At 40.7% G+C, this 18,783-nt stretch overlaps 1 protein-coding gene across 7 annotated transcripts in view; it reads right to left on the bottom strand.

Moving 5' to 3' along the window:
- Positions 1-18,783, bottom strand: part of MEIS2 (Meis homeobox 2) — a 215,485-nt gene that overhangs the window by 194,407 nt on the left and 2,295 nt on the right. For 6 of the 7 annotated variants that reach the window (XM_011932663.1, XM_011932659.1, XM_011932657.1 and 3 more), the window contains exons 2-7: positions 17,721-17,953; positions 16,043-16,184; positions 15,312-15,362; positions 14,284-14,334; positions 13,344-13,493; positions 3,575-3,689 (exon numbers count right to left, since the gene is read on the bottom strand). In XM_011932663.1, coding sequence (XP_011788053.1) covers positions 3,575-3,689; positions 13,344-13,493; positions 14,284-14,334; positions 15,312-15,362; positions 16,043-16,184; positions 17,721-17,926 — 715 coding nt within the window. In that variant the 5' untranslated portion in view covers positions 17,927-17,953. The remainder of the gene's footprint in view (positions 1-3,574; positions 3,690-13,343; positions 13,494-14,283; positions 14,335-15,311; positions 15,363-16,042; positions 16,185-17,720; positions 17,954-18,783) is intronic. The other variant, XM_011932664.1, reaches the window with a different exon arrangement.

Raw genomic sequence — 18,783 nt, 5'->3', positions numbered from 1 at the left:
TACCCTTTTTATTCATTGCTGCTGAACCCATACCATTGTTCAAACCAGGAAAAATAAAACAAACTTGGCACGAAATACTTAAAACAAAGGCTCATCAATATTCTCCAATTTGTCAACATCTCAATTACAGCACGGGAAAAAATGTAAATTTCATGTGCTCTAAACACTGAGGGGTCTATTCTCTTGCCAATTCACATGCGTAACTCCCATCAGCGTTAATGGGAGCTACACAAACCCATCAATAATAATAATACTTTGTACATATATTGTGCCTTTCATCTAAGGCTCTCAAAGTGCTCTAGGAACAAGGGGCTGCTTCCTAGTCGTTACTCTGGCAAAATACACAGTGAAATACAAAGCAGCTTTTGACTCAGCAGGTACAGAATTAGGGATCCCTAGACTTACTATCAAGCCCCATTTTACTGATGGGAAGCCAGACACAAAGAGGGCCAGTTCCTTCCCCAGAGCCCCAAGTCTGCACCCTAATTCTATCCTTGAAAAACCAGATTTCCTTCCTCATTCTAATGTGACTAACAAGACAAACTCCCTTCCTTTGGCTGCTTTTAGCAAGAGAAATCAGTGAATGAAAAGTCTGGTTCATATTTAGATAGCTTACTGTTAGACATGTGCTCTTTGAAAGATAGTAAAGTCAGGTTTCACATTTTACCAAGTTTATTTCTTATGATATTTAAAAAATGTGACATACATTTTTTTTCTCCTCCTTTTGGTTCACCGCTGAAACACTGTAGAGGAAAAGATGAACTTTCACCTGTGTAACTGTAGCTCTTTCACTATCAGGTCATAAAATGAGGTATTTTTAGGTTCCAAAGGAAAGTTTGTATGAATCATTATAGTAAACATAATCACAAAAATTATAAAGCAACATAAATACATGTATTGTTTTATAGCATATGGCTATTAAAGTTTAATTTAAAATGTGTATGAAAACACTGTATTTAGTACAATTCATCCCTATTTTTTGTGTTTATCATAATTTGTTTTGAAACTGAATCATTTTACAGTTTTCCATATGCCTGTTTTGCTAATAAATTCTGAATAAGAAAACTCTTTGCTAAACTACAAACTTGATTTCCAGTGAAACATTATAATATATTTAATACTAAGGACATAAATTTCTCTCCCACGTTTTCCATGATACATCAACCCTAAGATTTAACCTAGGATAAGCATATGCGATTTCAGTCAATACCTCTGTTGACTTTGCCCTGAAGCAGATAATTAATCTTTCCCGCTGAAACTACTCTGGACAATTCGGTGGCACAAAATATCAAACTACCTCGAAACCCTGTTTAAAAGACTAATATAGGCATGAGTATGACAAAATACACTCAAATCTGGCCTTCAAATTTTAAAGTGTGCTGTAAAAAGCCAGAATGCCCTTATATATGTGTTTTAATCACTGATGTGGTAAGCCAGGTAGGAAATTTTCTATGCCAAAGCAGTCTTCATTTTATAGAAATCATACCTTTTTTTTTCTTTCAAACATTGATACAGTAAAATGACTGACTTCCTAGCACTCATACACATAAGCTACCATGTCCATTATTGAATCCTACAGAGAGATGATTAAAGGAACAGAATCCTACGGGGATCAAATCCTTCAACATTGGGTAAGTGGGTGCATCTCCCCACAGCACAGAAATTTGTGTGATTGTCTTTACCTATATATCAGTCTCGGAATTCTTCTCTTTCCTAAAAAAAACAAAACTAACTAACCAAAATGATAAAACTTCATGCTTTCTTCGTTATTACAAGTAATCCCTGCTCCAAACCTGGGGTTCGTCTCTCTCCCACCTCCTCTTCTCTCTGGCCCTTTCTTGCTATCTCCCTTGCCATAACTCAACTAACCCAACAGAACCAGTCAGTTTTAAATTTCAGTTGGGACCTTGGTGACCTGTTAATGAATCTACAGAGAGGAGAAAAACTCACAGTGTTGAGTTATGCCTGGTGTGGCTAGCTGACTTGGAGTCAGAAATGCTTGAAGCGTTAACGTAATTGCAAGAATGTGAAAAATGAGGCGCTGGGCTCCTGAGCAAAGCAAAAGGTCAAAGTGAGCCTCACACACAAGAAGTCTCTGGAAGATAGCCTCATTAGACCATTAAGTCGGCTTCTCCTTTTCCCCTCTTTTAGACAATGTTTAGAGTATTTTGTTTTTATTAATAGATACATTTCACCCTTTGTGTCGCCGCAATTTGGGGCGGTGGGAAGGATGGAATCATAGAAAGCTTTCCAGATTTAACCATGCTGAGAAGTCCATCACTGTGACACGGAACCACAGTTAAGTCATTGCTTGCCGATCCATTGACCCTATGTACCAGTTACCTTGAAAATGCCTTATAATTTACTTATCTTTTATATAGAAACTAACTGGTAGAATAAAACAGTATATAAAACAGTATATATTATATAGGTACAGTGTGCAAGTTCTTCCACAATTTGCCATCTGATAGGATCCATCGCTGTGTTACTTTCGATTTGCTTAAACTCAGATTCTAATTTGGACCCATTCACAAGTGAATGGCATCCTAGAAAGGACATTTTTCTAGACTCTTCTAGAACCTCAGAAATCCAAAATTCCTAGTCAGAAGCTTGGAGGACGGAAGGCACCCCACTTACATCAACACCCTGTTTTAAATGGCATATATAACTACAGCTCAAGCTGTTAAACTGCCCTCTACTTGGAAGCCTGTCTAATACTTAAATATTGTGGCCATAAACACAGTCATAATAGAGATGAAATAGACCTAGGAGATCAGACACCATCTAATGTAACATATTAAAAAGTAAAATCTATAACACTTCTCTGGCCCACATTCAATAATGCATCTTCCTTTAAACTATCATTTTAGCCATAGATGAGTCATTCTTACCAATATATAATTGCTTTCTGTGCAATAGGTGAGTTTTAAACAGTAAAATTTATTCTAAATTGCACTAGGCTTCCTCGACATCTGCAGTTGATGTCCCCCTTGCCCTCTGATTATTCTAATTTTTAGGACTTGTGACAAAAGTCACCATGTCAGCTGAATGGAAATGGGGACAAATAATCCTCTAAGAATTCAAAATCTACCTTCCCAAGATAAGATTCCATGTAAAATTCCCACAATATTTCCAGAGCTAATAAGAACAGATTTTTAAATTGTATGTGCTTTAGAGGCATAATTGCTTGATTATAAAGAATGCTTATTGTTGATATTACAGGCAAAATATGCTATTTATAGCACAATTCAAGCTACTGCATCACAGCAGTAAAGTAGGTCTGTCATTCCACTTATACACACAGAAATAAAGTGTAGATAACCAAATTTGTAAAAGAATTGGCAGAACTAATCAATTGTTATTGTAATGCCTACGTAAAGATTCGACAGCTCACTTTGATTTCTCTTTTTAAGTAAAGTAAGTTAAGAAGAGGAAATACTGTCTCTTTAAATAGCAGCTGATTCTACTCCTGCCACTCTCCTGTTTACATGGAGGCAGATGTACTGATATCATAAAATACTGAAGTTATTTTAGTCATGCCTACTTTGCACGAGGAAAATGTTTGACCTTTTACCTTGCTCACTGCTGTTGTCTCCGCTCTGGGAAGCATGGCCCCCACTGGAGGGCCCTGGGGTGCCTGCTGAGTGAGTTGAGGTTGCATCATCGTGGTCTCGCCAAGAAGAAGGGTTCTGATGTCAGGATGCCAAGGAATGTTTCCACAGTTACCATTTCAGCCATAAATGAGGAACCAAGAGGAACAGCACAGAAAGAGAGAAAAAAAAGTATGCATATTAGTATTTGTGGCACTAGGCATATACACATGTCATGTTACAGTGTGCCGTCTTTTTAGTAATAGGTACATAAAAGAAAAGATGCTCTAGAACTTGATGTGGTGATGGTTACACCAGTGTATATGTTGGTTAAAACTACTTTAAGTGTATACTTTGAATGGGTAAATTTTATCATATACAAATGTAAACCTAAACAAAGTTAATTTCTAAAGTAAAAAAAAAATTAATGAAAAATGTAAAAGTCATTTTTACTCTCACTCTCTTAATTAGCGTACATTCTTCCAAGAAATAGGTTCCAATGCTCTTGGATACTAAATACTTCAGAACATTAACATCTGCAAAATTCAATGACTCCATTAAAAAGATTACAGGCTCTACAATATATGGGACAGCCTTTGACATCTTTCAAATGCATTGCCCTAAAATAGCCTACAAAAATTTTCAAAATTATCAACTGATTGACTGTATAATCAACAAAGGTAATGATATTAATCACTGCATCAATACCTAACAAATTACTGATTTTTGCTTTAATTTGTAGAAATAATTTAAAAGAGGAAACACATGTGAACTACTGGCCATCTAGTAAGCTAGAAAGGACTTTCACTTGAGCTTCATGGAAGCTTGAAATTCACTGAGCAGTGCTTCTTCCTAGAAGAACTACTTGTTTCAAAGGACATGCAAGGCAAACCAAGAGTTATAGCTCATGTTACTTGGCTGAGTATATTCATCTTCTGTTCCTCCTCCCCCTTTCCTGATCATTCGCAATGCCCTGCTGTTGCTTAAAGGAAAACAGGAATTCTAATGTACAGGAAGGACTTTATCAGCACCACATGAAGGCAGGCAAGAGATGGAATTTCCTCTGGCAGAAACAGAGAGTAGGAACAGCATATGAAACAGTCTAGCCTTAAAGCCAGAGCTGTACACTTGTCACCTGCATATGACGACTTCAGTCAAGCCCACAAACCTACTGGCAAGTGAATGATTTGGGGGTCAGAGGAAGGGGCAAAATATTTCCTCAAAACCAGTCAAAGTATACAAAGTATATACCAATCCAAGTATACACTGAAGTATACAAAATATACACCAAAGTATACAAATTTTACAAAGTATACACCAATCAAAGTATACGAAGTATACACCAAAGTACACAAAGTATATCACTAAAAAACCAATCAAAGTATACACTGTTTCTTACTAGAATTGGTAAATAAGAATTCAGATAGAGCCACGTGGGTCTAGGCAGCAAATAAACCTCTTGACCAAGGGAAAGTAATCTTGCCATGTTGCCATTATATATAGTTCATCAAGAAAAGAAGTCAGTCTGTCATTTTTCTCAGCATCAACTCTACAGTGTACATACAGCAGGGATGATGTTACCAAAATAAAACAAGAAACCAACGTGAGAAAAAACAGGGAAATGTTCTTATTTGGAACTACAAAACTTATTTTTCCCTCTACAGATCTGCAGCAAACTGACTGTAAATTAATATTTGGCATTTTTGATAGATTATGAAATAACAATCCAGAGCTGTATGGATTAATAACATCTATATAAAACAATGCTACTGGCACTGCTATCAGGTGAGCAATTGATTCAAAGTGAAAACCCTGAGCAGAAATTTTGTGACTATAAATATGGCACAGGTATAGATCTCTAAAATAAGGATATGTTTGAGAAAGTAGATTAGGGAATGAAATTGAGTAGAATAAAATAAAAGTCAAGGTTTTCTGCTGCCTGTATGAAGACAAAGTCATGCCTGTGAGCTCTCTTTTTTATCTAAGTTAGAAACCACTCCAATACTTTCAAGCAAAAGGCAAACAGAATACAGGGGCTCCTCGAGCTTTGAAGCCTCTTCGTGTCAGCTGTTAGCCGGGTGGTAATGAGATAAAAGAGCTAGAAGAATTACATGAAAAAAAAAAAAAAAAAAAGAAAGAAAGAAAGAAAAGAAAAGAAAAAGAAACAATAGCATGGTGTGAGTTTAGTCCTGCAACAACACAGGCTAGAGCCTTCTTTCAGAAAATGAAATAGCTGCAACATATTCACCTAAGCTAAACTTTTCATTGTACACAGCAATGATGTTAATTTTATGCACTGCAGGCTTTTTATTAAGCCGGCTGCTATAAAAGCTCCTTACCCCTCATGAAAATTACAATAATTAACCACTAACACCTCAACAATGTTTTAAGGCAAATGTCATCCAATAGTTATTATATAATCGTTTAAATGAAGCCGGAGCAAGTCTTTCTGTTTAGGCGCTGCATTGATTTGAACGGATCACTCAGAAGGACTTCCTGTAACTGAAAACACTGGTTTGTCCCTATCAGCTAAACTGGTGCTGAGTTTCCAAGTTAGTCCTCATTCCTTTATAGTTCAGTGTATTTCTTTCAATGGTATCTGAAGGAGATGTTCTCTAAAGTAAAGGGGTGAAAAATAAGCCACAGAAGCAAATATTACTTTTAAGAGCAGCTGGTTCTTCCAGATAAATTGGGTCTTTGGTTTTCTGCCCATTCCCAGAATATACTTCAGTTCACTCTTTAACCCACCATTCCATGATCTCTTCCCTCTTTTCTTCCTCACTCTTTAAAAATGCTCTCCTGAAAATGTGTCATGTTTATTTCCTGTAGAGTGTCTCAAGTATTATGGTCTTGTTTGAGAGACTGAACACCAACTAAGGAGCATCACACAATAGTCATCTGATTTGAAAGAAGGAAGAAGAGATAAATCCCTCTAAGGTTTCAAGGCTGAGGAGTTACCCCAAGTTGTTTGTATTCAGCTACACATGGTGGTGATGTGACCATATACAAATACAAATGTTGACAATCTGGTCAATAAAAAATTGTTCCTCCTTGGTCATAAAAAACTGTAACTGACATGGATGGACAAAACCTATTACTTGTAACACTTTTTTTCCTGAGATGAAAATATTTGTTTATATCACGACTCCTTTCTTCTATTCTTCCCCTTAGAGTTTACAAGCTTACATCCTTCGAGAAAAATTGCATGGCTTTCTGCCAAATTATATGCAGAAGTTGAGTGAATCCTGAAACCAAAGTGGCATACAAAAGCATGTAAAAACACATGATGCAAGTAGAAAAATAAAGAGAAACGCTTGCTGGGTGCACGTGTATGACTGAGCATTCAGGTATATGCATTCCACAATATATGTCCTGTTCTCCAGCCAAAAAAAATCATGAAGACACCCGAGGGCAAGGAGTGAACATGTTTCTATTCCCAGTGGCTTTAGTAATTGGGAGTCAAATATGGTACTCTTCTTGCTCTTACGTAATTGTGTTACAGAGCAGTGCTACCAGGAGAAAAGCAGTGAATACTGAGTGAAGCACAATAGAAGGAGATGGAAAATAGATACAAGAAGCTAGGTCTCTAGGGGCAGTATTTTCTATTTGCTGGGCTACAGACTCACAGCTGATAATGCAAGTTGTAATTAATATAAAAGCAGGAGACAATATGGGCAGAGCTTGTAGTAGTGGGGCCACAGGAGAGCGCTCTGCTGCTCTACTCTGTCTCTCATTTACACAGAGCTTTCCCTAGAAAACACAATTCTACCAGTGTTTTCTCCCTTGAAAGTTAAAAAAAAAAAAAAATTGATTTAGCACCATCATTGAATTTTGCTAAATCTAGAAAAGAGCATAGAGAGGACAGGCGTCTCTGGGCATAGGAAGCAAATCATAGGTGTGCCTCTCTTGTTGAAGTTGCAGATACACTGCAATTGTAACATTTTAAACCATTATGGCATTTCCATGAGGGGCCTACCTATAAGAGAATACTTAATGAGTCTTGGTGAATTGGTGTTATTTCCCTATTTAAATGATTCCACACGGCACATGGTTCTTCCGTGGGGCCAGTGGGGTAAAATGTATAAAGGGTTTGTAAATAAATACAAAACTGAATGGAGAAGTAAAATGTATGAGGCTTCCAGGAGAAAAGCAAAGGCCATGCCACATACAAGTTCTACCTACAATAATCTGAAACTCATTTTAGATCCCAAATGAATGAAAAGGCAATGCAATGGGCATGGTATAGGAAAGAAAACATTAGATTGGAATTAAGACTCTGGCATGTCACCTCTCACCAGTCAGGTGAACTTAAGCAAGTGATGTACCTCATTTCTGTGGCGCTCATTTCCTTTATCTCTTTAAAATTAATAAGTTAGACCAGATAACCTCTAGAACCTACAAAACTATATAACATCAAGAGAGAAATTACATGTAAACTTGGAAAATACAATAAAGTAACTCAGGGTATGTGCTCATAGGTAGAGAGTAATAGTAAACATACATGAAGATATTTTAATCAGTAAATGAAGCATGTACAACTAATTTGACTCGATACATTTAAACAACAAAGGGAAGATATACTTGTATCGACATACGTAATTAAATTACTTATTTCCTATAACTTTATAATGTTTTAACTCCTAATTAACATTATGCAAAAATTATTTTTAAAAATAAGACAAGGACTCCTATCTCGGGGTACTGAAGTCTACGAAAGTTAAAAATGTTAATTGTATGGTTTGAACAAATGTTGGAATTTCAACTACGGTACTGTAAAGTTGACATAAGAAGTCAGGAGACCTACGTGTGCTTTCAGAACCTGGACTCACTCTTTAAAAATGTAAATAAAGCTGGGGTCCTTCCCTCACCTCCCCACTTCTACCTCTCTATTAAGCTTTGGGATTAATATGTAAGCAACTCTCACAGAAGTGGCAAGTACCCTTTGCAAATGATTTCTCCATTTAATCGAGCAACTTTTAGAGAAGACAGAAATGTCTTGCATTGTTGGCATAATGCCATATTATAAAATGCCTCTTATAACTTTGAACTGTGTTGGGATGTTCCATAGAACATTTAGTATTAAAAAAAAGAAAATGAATTAATGCCAACTTAAAAAAAATCTGATAGTGAATGTCTATGTGGTTGTCAAGTACAACCTTTGTTTAATTTCATCTCATCACAGTCACACTGAAAACATACTCCAATTGCACAATCTAAATGATTTAAATAGTATAATTATTCTTAATGGGAAATTAAGAAAGCTATCAACCACCAGAAACTACGCAGCAGCAACACAACAGAAAACCCATGCCCCCAGCCATGTTTCCTTGAGTTGGTGGACAGAGCTCTGAACAGAACTTTATTGGAATAGCCCCCAGAGGCTTTGAATAGCATACCATCAGGTCTCACCTTACACTAAAACATAAGAAACTAGCAAATCAAATAAAGCATTCATAGTATTACTATTATTATCAAATTTCATTATTTCCCCCTTGATATTCTGTAGAACAAACACTTGAACCTATCCCACCCCTCCCTGTCACTTCCCTCTAATTTTTCAGGTAGTAATTGAATTTATCTAGAGTCACTTGCCCATATTCTGTCAGAAATAAGATTCTGGAGCGTCTCCTCTCTGACCTAACCCATTTGAAAAAACAAACAAACAAACTGTGTGAACATAAACTTGATATATTCAGAGATGCAAAAGAAAACACCAGAATATCTTCATTTAAATTACAGTTTTCAACATATAAATTAAAATAATTTTTCTTTACTTAGTGATGTTAGTAGAGCCAGGCAATTTTAAGGTATCTGCTATTAACTGTTAACAGACATAATTGTATTTTCTTCCCTCTACTTAATTCTTTCAAAGAAAATAAAAATGTAGCTCTTTATGACCATTAGCTAGGAATAACAATATAATTATATAACTGTATGCACTTCAAGCAAATAGAGCTTAGCTCAGAGAATATACTTCAAGCAAGTAGATTTCATTTGTCTGAACTTGATCTAAAGATATGTAATATCTTTACATGTCAATGTGAGGATATATTTTCTTTGTCTGTACTAGGTCTAAATACTTGATCTAAAATTGTGTAAAATAGATAATTTGAGTATCACCTGTTATTCAGAAACTCCACAGACTAGAAGAAGCTGGTCATTTCACAGCAGTTTTCCAGTTGAAACTTCTTTAAAAATTGTTTTCTAGACATACTTATTTTAAATATGATAAATTTGAATGTCTAGGAAACTAACATGAATGCAGCTGGAAAACAGAGCTCTATTTCTTTTGACTATTATATATTTTTTCTTCCCAGTATTCCAAAAAATATTGTAATAGCTCTTTCCTACCTATAAATATTATTATTATGTTATAGTAAAAGACAAAATACATTATGATATTAAAAACATAAGCATGCCTTATGAATTTACTAAATACAACAAAATTATAATCAATATTGCATTTATTATTTTCTATTTAATTCCAAACTTCCTCTTATCATTACACTCATCATATGTAAGTGTTAATAATAAATGAACAAATTCAGTAACCTCATTGAATATAAGGGATGGAAAGCAAGAATATTATGGTTGTCTTCTTTTAATGCATCTGTGTTATATCAAATTATTTATATAACTTTATGAAATGTGAAATTGACATGATTTACTAATAACATATAAAACTTATTCTTAAGTCTGCCAATATAGTCGCTTTGAAGATATTTATATTCATTACTTTATTTACATTTTCAAATTCCTTTAAATAATACTGAAACTATACTGGTACCTAATTTTTTGCTTCTGATGCATTTCTCTCTGCTTTTCTCTCTCTCCTTGCACGTTCCTTCCTTAAACACGCACACACACGCGTACGCACACACACACAATGAAGCTGGATACCACTTAATAAAAGTAGAGGTGTATGTGTTTTGGGGGTGTCAAACAGCTGTCACAAACTGTCACCTCCACAAGAGAAACCTTGGCACACAACAAATTAAACTACACTTCTTTTTTAGCTGTCATTATTCATAGCCAATAAGTTGAAATGCTCTCAGCATTTCATGTGCAAATAAAACCATGAGGAAGCTCAGTAGATCAGAATAGTGGGCCAACAGATAAAACGAGAAAACAACGCGCTGTCTGGGCCTTTCTGAGGTAACTCATCATCACCCCTGCACCAGTGCTCACCAAATGAGATCCAGCCTGGGGCAATGTATTAAATATGCATATCAAAGCACATGAAAAATAAACCTGAAGATTCAAATCGGGCACATTTACATGCTGAAAATGTCCCACTCGCACCACTTTTCAGGTAGTGGTTCTCTGTTGTTTTTACTTTGTGTTTGGCTAGGGGTTGAAGGAAGGCAACTTTGTAGAAGAGGCTGAAAAGCATAAGAGGATTTGCTTTAAAAGGGGAAGCCTGGACATGAATACAATCAATACACCTATGGTACAAAAGTCTCAAAAATGGTGAAAACTCTCCAAGGTTTTCTCTCATGTCCCTGCATAAAACACAAGTCTGTGGCAAATCTCTCCATTTTCCACTTGGTGTGCTGGTGGAACAAATTATTGCTTCCTTTCAAAACAAATAGCAGGGGGCTAAAGTAAAAATGTTATAGTTCAGATCTCTAGGAAATAAAAGGCTTTAAATTATGACACCCAATGAGGTGGCAAGCCCTCATGGGTTCAAAATAAATCAGTTGTCATATTTACTTGACTGGGGGCCTGAAAGGAGAGCAACAAATGTTACAGTTGACTCTTTTATCCAAAGATGATGAATGATAAATTATTAAAGCACTATCCTCTTAGGTACAACTTCCTTCTTGAGTGGATATTTAAACATTACAATAGTCTCATAAATTGATGTTGTCTATCAGCCAATACTTTAAACAGCCCATTTTATCTTATCTTTTCTATGTAAACATCAACATGGTCTAGCTCTACACATCCACTGGAAAAACAGTTGCCAAGAAACTGTTTTCGAAAACTAAGTAGTCGGTACTCCTAGAGATATCATGAGAAAAGCTTCTGGCTCCAAGAACTGTGAACCTCTCATTTCACAAACTATGTAAATAGACCCCTCCCCATTCTCCCAATAATACGAATAAATAAAAAATTACCAACAGAAAACAATGAAAATAAACACATAAAAAAACAACAAAGATAAATATTTCTTAGGTAGCGTCATGCCTCATGGACCACAACACACTGTAGAGTCTCAGATCAGCAAATACACTTTCCATAACCACTGCTGCATCCTTTGGATTTCATTAGATTCACTCGATCTACAAAGGAGGTCACCAAAGATTCCCTCACCATGATGGAAAAAGGTAAGGGTAAAGAGATAGGAATAGGAGCCTTCAACTCCATAGTGTTTATTCTGTCACAGAACTGGATATCCCAGACTGAGGTTTTCTTTTCTAGACTTTTTCTAACTTTTGTTCTCAGGCTGACTTCCCATACAAGTGCAAAGGTTAATTATGAAAATCTATGACTGCATATTTTCAAAACTTTTGTTTGGAGCAGGGGAGAGAAGAACCTCATAGAAGATAGATACTAAGGCATCCCATTTCATTTCTCATAACAGTCAGAAATTGGGATGGGAGGTAGGGACAAACCACCTTCAAGCCTTAATGCCTGTTTAACTCACACGGAGTGTTAAATTAATATTTCGGCCACAAAGTTATTAAACTACAGTTTATATCATTTAGGCTGTGAGTTCAACTGAATGTAATCTATAGACACCCTGTCCCCCATTTCCAGGCTTGAGTTCCTATAAATACAACTGCTGTTCACACCCACTCTTTAACCTCGCCACTCTTGCCTTTCCTACCAGCTGCAATCTTTCTTCTCTTTGCTTCTTTTTCAAATTTTCAGTCTCACTACATATGCTTTTTTTTCTTTCTTTTTTTTTTTTTAGCATCAGACTCACTAGATTGGTTCCAAAATAGGATTAGAAACAGAGAGAATAGAAAGAAATCTCCTTTCCTGGCCTGACATACACAGTCATTTCTTACTATACTCTCCATCCTCATTCACCAACTGTTAAAGTGTTAAAATTCAACCACTAACCTATGTTTACTCAATCATAATTCCCTTCAGCTTTTTGTAATACATTGTTAATAATTGGTTCATCAAGGTTACTGTCTTTTAGTATGAAGATGCTTCAGGCATTTGACAATAAGTCCATATTCTGACAATAAGTTTCTATAGAGCAAAAGCCCTGAGAATTGTAATGTATTCATTCACCCCTTTTATTTCGAATGCAGTGCAAAATTGCCAGTAATTCTCAGAATTGTCATCTCTGTGAGATACTAGGAAATGAGCACTCACTCCCCAATTCTCTTTCCTTCAGTCCTTTCTCTCCAGACCAGTCCAGCTAACCGTCTTACTTCTTTCTATCCCTGCTGCACTGATTACACAAAATTAAGAAAGCAGAAGACACAGTGGTGACTATATCAAACAGAATTTGCTAACACCCAAGTCACCAAATCCAGAAAACTTGACACATTAAGACCACAAATCACTCTATCAACTCTCTGGTTTTTTGGCTCTCAACATAAATAGGAGGGGGTCCAGGAAAGGAGAAATGAAAATGAAGGGTATGGCAGACACAGCAAGAAAGAGAAGACCCCAAAAGAGACCAAGTCATTTAAAAAGAAAACTAAATCAGTGGAGCTAGATGTTAAAACAAGTTTACAATAATGCTTTGCCCGGTGACCTTAGAAGATTGTCAAAGGCTAGCAGACTTACATGGTCAGCGAGATTTGTGGAGGAGCCTGAAAGTTCTTCATGATCTGACTTGGAGCTGCCGTCTCTTTCATCAATGACGAGGTCGATGGGCATTTTCCCCTTCAAACAGCTAATGTATCGGTGGCAGAAGTTATCGCACAGTTCGTGGACCTAGAACGAAGGTCATGGTGGAGGGTTCAGCTCATGTTGTTGTTGTTTTGTTTCATTTTTAGAAAGGAAAAATACCAGGTTGTAAGGTTACATTTGGAAAGAGCAACAGTGTGATGTCTTCCAAACTAACTCTAATTAAAGGGTGTAATAGTTGAAGGCAAGGAAACAATAGAGTAATTGTTGCAGCAGATATTATTCTCCAGAGACTTCTCTGAGCAACAAGTTACAATAGAGAGAGAAAGAAATAGGACTGGAAATAACTGGGTTCAGACTGGGAGTCCAGGGAATTAAATCTGAGTTGATAATAACATCACAACATTACCACATTGAAACTGGGGAGTGCATTAACGTTTGGGATTTTATAAGCTAGGGGTTCTGTATGTTTCCAGGGGAAAGTAATTGAGCTGCAGAGCAATGTAAAGACACCCAGTGAGGGTGATTCACTCTGCCTGCACCTAATGCAAACCCAGGGCGGAGGGTGAGCTGAGCTAATAAAGATGCAAGCAGGCTGAGTGTCCAGTAACATAAATGGTTTGCTGCATTTCAAAATAATCCTGAATGCCTGAGGGGAATATCGGGGAGGAGGAGGCTATTTTAAAGGCAAGCCTGTCCTGATTCACCCACCCTCTGAGCCCCTGTGTTGAGAAGGATGGTGAAGGACGGACATGGTTACATGCTCAAAATCTCCAGGTGCCCAATCCCTCATACTAGAGGTTTGTTAAAAACATCCCAACTCAACTAGGAGAGGGAAGCGGTTTAATCAACACCGGGAGTGTTATTTCCTGCTTACCTTTTCTAACTCCAAAAGATGAAACCTTAGTACTTGTATTGCTTGTATCATCTGAAAGCAAAGTTCAGGGAATGGAGTTAGAGCTGTGTGACTCTGAGGTCCCGTGTTGGGGTTGGGAGTGGGGTGACGATGGTGGTGAGAAAATTGGGCTGGGGAGAAGGAACGGGCAGATGGCCAGGAAAAACTTAAAGATCAAGAAAATAGTCAGAAAAATCAAGTGATTACTGATCATCTCTGCCTCATTGGCCACGGGGTAGGAATCTGACTCAACCTGAGCATGAGCATTAATATCTTTCCCCTTGATTTTCACTGTGCTATTTGTAAGGACTGCTTTCCTCAGGCCAGGCCTTTTTTCTCCTTTTAGTCCTCTTTAAACATCCCCTCCCTCGACCTCAGGACAATTAAAAAAAAAAAAAAAAAAAGAAAAAGGTCGCTTCTCAGGATAGAAAAAGCTTTTTAGAACAGCATACCCAGCGAAATCCTTCCTCACTAAAGAAGGAAATACTCAAGATGAATGCTGAGGCAGGGCCTTTGAAAGCGGATTTAAGTACTTTTAATATTGAAATCGTGCAAATTAGCAAAAGAATCGCACCTAAAAGTGGCCTGCGCTGGCCTACCCCTCACCGCCCCCCAGCCCCCACCCCCAGCCCGCCCTCAGCAGTGCCAGCGGTTCCATCCTTCGGGTTAGCCGCCTGGGGCTCGGCCGCCTGCCCCAGCAAACAGAGGAAATAACTCACTTCTCGCAGTTTACTCCTGGGGCCGAGACCTGGGAAACATCCCCTGCTCGCGCTCTCGGCGCTTGGTCTCCCGTTTTGGCCTCCCTGGGCTTCGCTCCCCACCACGTTCATCCTGCTCCTCGCTCGCCAGCTCGCGTGCGGGGGCTCTAAGCTGCTCCCTTCCTCCCTCTCTCCCTAGAGCTCCAAAAGAGGGTTCTGTTCCAACTCCCCAGAGCTCCAGCAGAAAGTGGGTGCTGCTGGGCATGGGAGAGGGCAAAGGCTGGGGGAAAAACAAGGAACAGAGAGCCTTACCAAATTGTCCAGCTCTGGATTTGAGGAAAAAAGTGGCTTTTCGGCGCGAACCTGTAAGAAACAGAGAAAGTCTGCTTGAACGGTCACCCCATTTAAAATAAGAAAACTGAAATGTGAGAATGGGGGACGGTGGAGGGGCAATGGTGGAGAAGAGGAAAGGGGCTTTGGCAAAATACAAGAAAAAACTGGTGCCTTAAATTAGTGGGGTCGCTGAAGAAGAATCAGGGCTTTCTGGTCCTGACCCCATTAAGGGGGAGCTGGTATCACTAAGCTGTAACCAGCAACTCAGGGTCGTTCTCAGGGCCCCGAGTATCCCCTTATCCAGCCATCCAAGAGGCTGTGGCTCTCCTTTGCTGCCTGGGACCGCTCGGAGAGGCGCCCAGCTTCCTTGCCTCCCGGGCACTACCGGGTCCCTCACAGCCCCTCTCCCCAATTCTTGTTCAAGTAGCTGGAGGCGGGGAAAAAGGCCAAGCCCCAGATTAGGAGCAGGTCAACTTTAATTCGAGGGTCGAGACCCCGTATTCCTGCTGGGGGGGAAAACAAACACCCATATTTATCTCCACTTCCAATTCGCCCCCAGGCTCAGGGATGGGGAGGAGGCATAGAGAGCGGACTGGGCCAGAGGAACAGATCGGGTGTCCCTGGCCTTTCCTCCTTTCAAGTAAAGCTCCGAGGAAAGGGGAGGGGTAGTGAGGGACTGCCCGAAGATGAGTGGATCAAGAAGGGTGGACCTGCTTGGCGAAGACCGCGATGTCCTCGTTGAAGGAGTCGGAGGAGCAGACGTCTCCGCCGGCCACTCCAGGTTCCCGGGGAGTGCAGGTCGCCAGCTCGCACTTCTCAAAGACCAGAGCTAACAGAGGAAACAACGGGTGCCTAACGGGCAGCGCCACGCAGAGACACACACACAGAGACGGGGTGCAGAGGGGAAGGAGCAAGAACTGTAATCAACAAGTTTGGAGGGTGTGGAGTCCTTCTTTAATACAACAGGCACGCAACACACTTTACAACCCTTCCTCCCTCAGCCGAGCCTAAGCCAGAAACAGAAAGGGAAAAGGGCCTGGCCCTCTCCCGCAGCTCAGAAGTCCCTCAGATCTGGCCAGAGAAGCCCTCGACCACTGCAGCCCTACAAATAAAAACAGCCTCAGTTGGAACGTAATGAAACATCGGAGACGCTCAGGCAGTCTGGAGCCCTGAGTCGATTCAGATCCACTCCCCACACTACAGAGGCCGCGGAACCAACCTCTGAGACCCAGCCCGGATCTCCCAATAAAGGAACACTGCTTGAAATAAAAAAAAAATGGTTTTAACTCCGCATTTTAATGGGCATTTCAGACAAGGCCGAAAGCTTCACCTACAGACACACGGGAGTGACATTTCCTAAATGCAAGAGAATGCTCTTCTAATCTCTCCACCCTCTTGCCTTATAAACTTGTTTGCTCCACTTCTACTAAAGCCCCAGTGTGGGGGCCGAAATAATAGGAAGGTTACACGCTGTAGAGCTTCCTTCCAAAGACCACATTTCTCCCAGCGTTACAGGAGACAAAAATAAATAAATCGCGTTTTAAAACTTGTAAGTGTGCGTGCGCGTATGCCCTTTGTGTTCCTCCGGGCGGCTTAGCCACACTTCGGGATGCTTGCGGCCTCTGGCTTGGGGCTCAGTTGCTGTTTACCCACTGTCCCCTCCCCTCGGCATCCCGTCGCTTTTCCCACCTACCCTCAGCCGGAAGAGCCCGTGTGGTACACGTTAGGCTCCTGCATCCCACCCCTCGCCAAGTGCTCTCAGAATATAAAATAATTTCCAGCCATCTTCCTTACTCCCCCTAAGAGCGGCTCCAAGCAAGCAACAGTCCCTTCCACCTCGCTGCACTTCAAGGTCTGCCCCCTTTATTTACAGAGAATTAAGAAGTGGGTGATTAGGACTTCCTGGCCGACAGAAGCAGCCCTGATCCCAGCTCAAGCTGCTTTTAGTGACTCCCAGACCCTCAATAGGAAACAGAAGAAAAAAATAACTAAAAAAAACCCCAAAGTTGCTCCTCATCGGCAGGAAACTTTCTCCTTCGTCAAGGCCTCTGTTAGGGAGGCTGAAACGAGCAGCCCCGCGTCCTTCAGCCAGGAATCCTGTCCTCGGGGAGAAGGCCCCGGCAGGATTCTGGGGACTCAGTCACTCCAGGCTGTGGCGTCCGGAGTGGCCGGGCTGTGGGAGTGAAGGAGGCTAGTTCTTCGGGTCTTTGACTCCAGGGGCAGAAGAGTAGGCCCCCTTCACGGTCCTTTCCCAAGGCAAGCGGCGCCCGCCCCCCACCATGCAGAAATAACTCCCCACTTAGTGGTCCACCCTCCCACCCCCACAGAGACAAACACACACTCACTCACACTCACACACAGTAAGCTGGGTCCGGGGGGTCGGTTTACCCATAGATCGCGTCCTTGTCCCGCTTCAAGGCGTCGTTGACAGCGGATCCCATGCTGGCCGGCATGACATTGGGGTGCGGGGCGTGTGCGCCGTAGTGCTGTGTGGCGTGGAGCGGCGGCCCGTGGTTCAGGTGGTGAACCGGGGGGATCGGCCGTGGTGCGTGAGGGTCTCCGTACATGGAAGCGGGAACCCCTACTCCGTCCATCCCGCCGTAATGGGGTAGCTCATCGTACTGTCAGAACCCGGGAAGAGGGAGGGGGCGCAGGAGGTGAGGGAGAACAGAGGAGGGGGGTGGAAAGGGAAAAAGAGCAGAGAGAAGAGGGTGAACAGAAAAGAGGGGAAGGGATGAAGATGAGAGAGAGGAGAGAGGGAGGGAGAGAGGTAAGAGAGAAGAGAGGAGGAGGAGGGAGGGAGGGAGGGAGGGAGAGAGAGAGAGAGAGAGAAAGAGAGAGAGAGAGAGAGAGGAGAGAGAATAAAAATAAAAACAAAGTCAGAAAGGAGAAAAGTACCGAGCACAAGTTGAGCACACAGAAACCAAACCAGCCAAAACAACGAAGTTAAAAGTTGTGAGGAAAAAACGTTATTAAATTTAAAAATGAAAAAGCATGAACCAAGAGCAACGTTTAGAGAAGGAAGAGGAGGCGGCGAGGCCGGGGATTTGAGGGGGCGCCGGGAGGCCCCGCTCCCGCCGGAGGCAACAGAACCGTAGCGAGCCAACGGAGGGAGAAGTGGAGTTAGAGTGAGGAGGAAACCCCGGATCCCACCCCTAACCCCCCTTCGCCTCCTCCGAGGATCCAATAAATCAAAAGGCGAAATGAAACAAAATAAAGAGAAGAAAAACGCTAATAATCAGCACGAGAACGCCGAGGACGAGGAAAGACTAGGGCCAGTGCCTCCCCGGGGGCAGGGAGCGGAGGGTGGGAGGGGGAATAACGTGAAAGTTACCAGAAACATTATTTAGCAGCGGATTCCCTGCGTCCTTGTCAATTTCAGAGACAAAACAAGCAGCCCAGGCTAGTAGTCTAGGCGGCGGCGCAGCGGCTGCGGCAGCGCGGCCCCAGC

Source organism: Colobus angolensis, unplaced genomic scaffold, assembly GCF_000951035.1.
Source record: "Colobus angolensis palliatus isolate OR3802 unplaced genomic scaffold, Cang.pa_1.0 Scaffold97, whole genome shotgun sequence".
Lineage (NCBI taxonomy): Eukaryota > Metazoa > Chordata > Mammalia > Primates > Cercopithecidae > Colobus > Colobus angolensis.
This window is presented reverse-complemented; position numbering and strand designations above follow the sequence as displayed.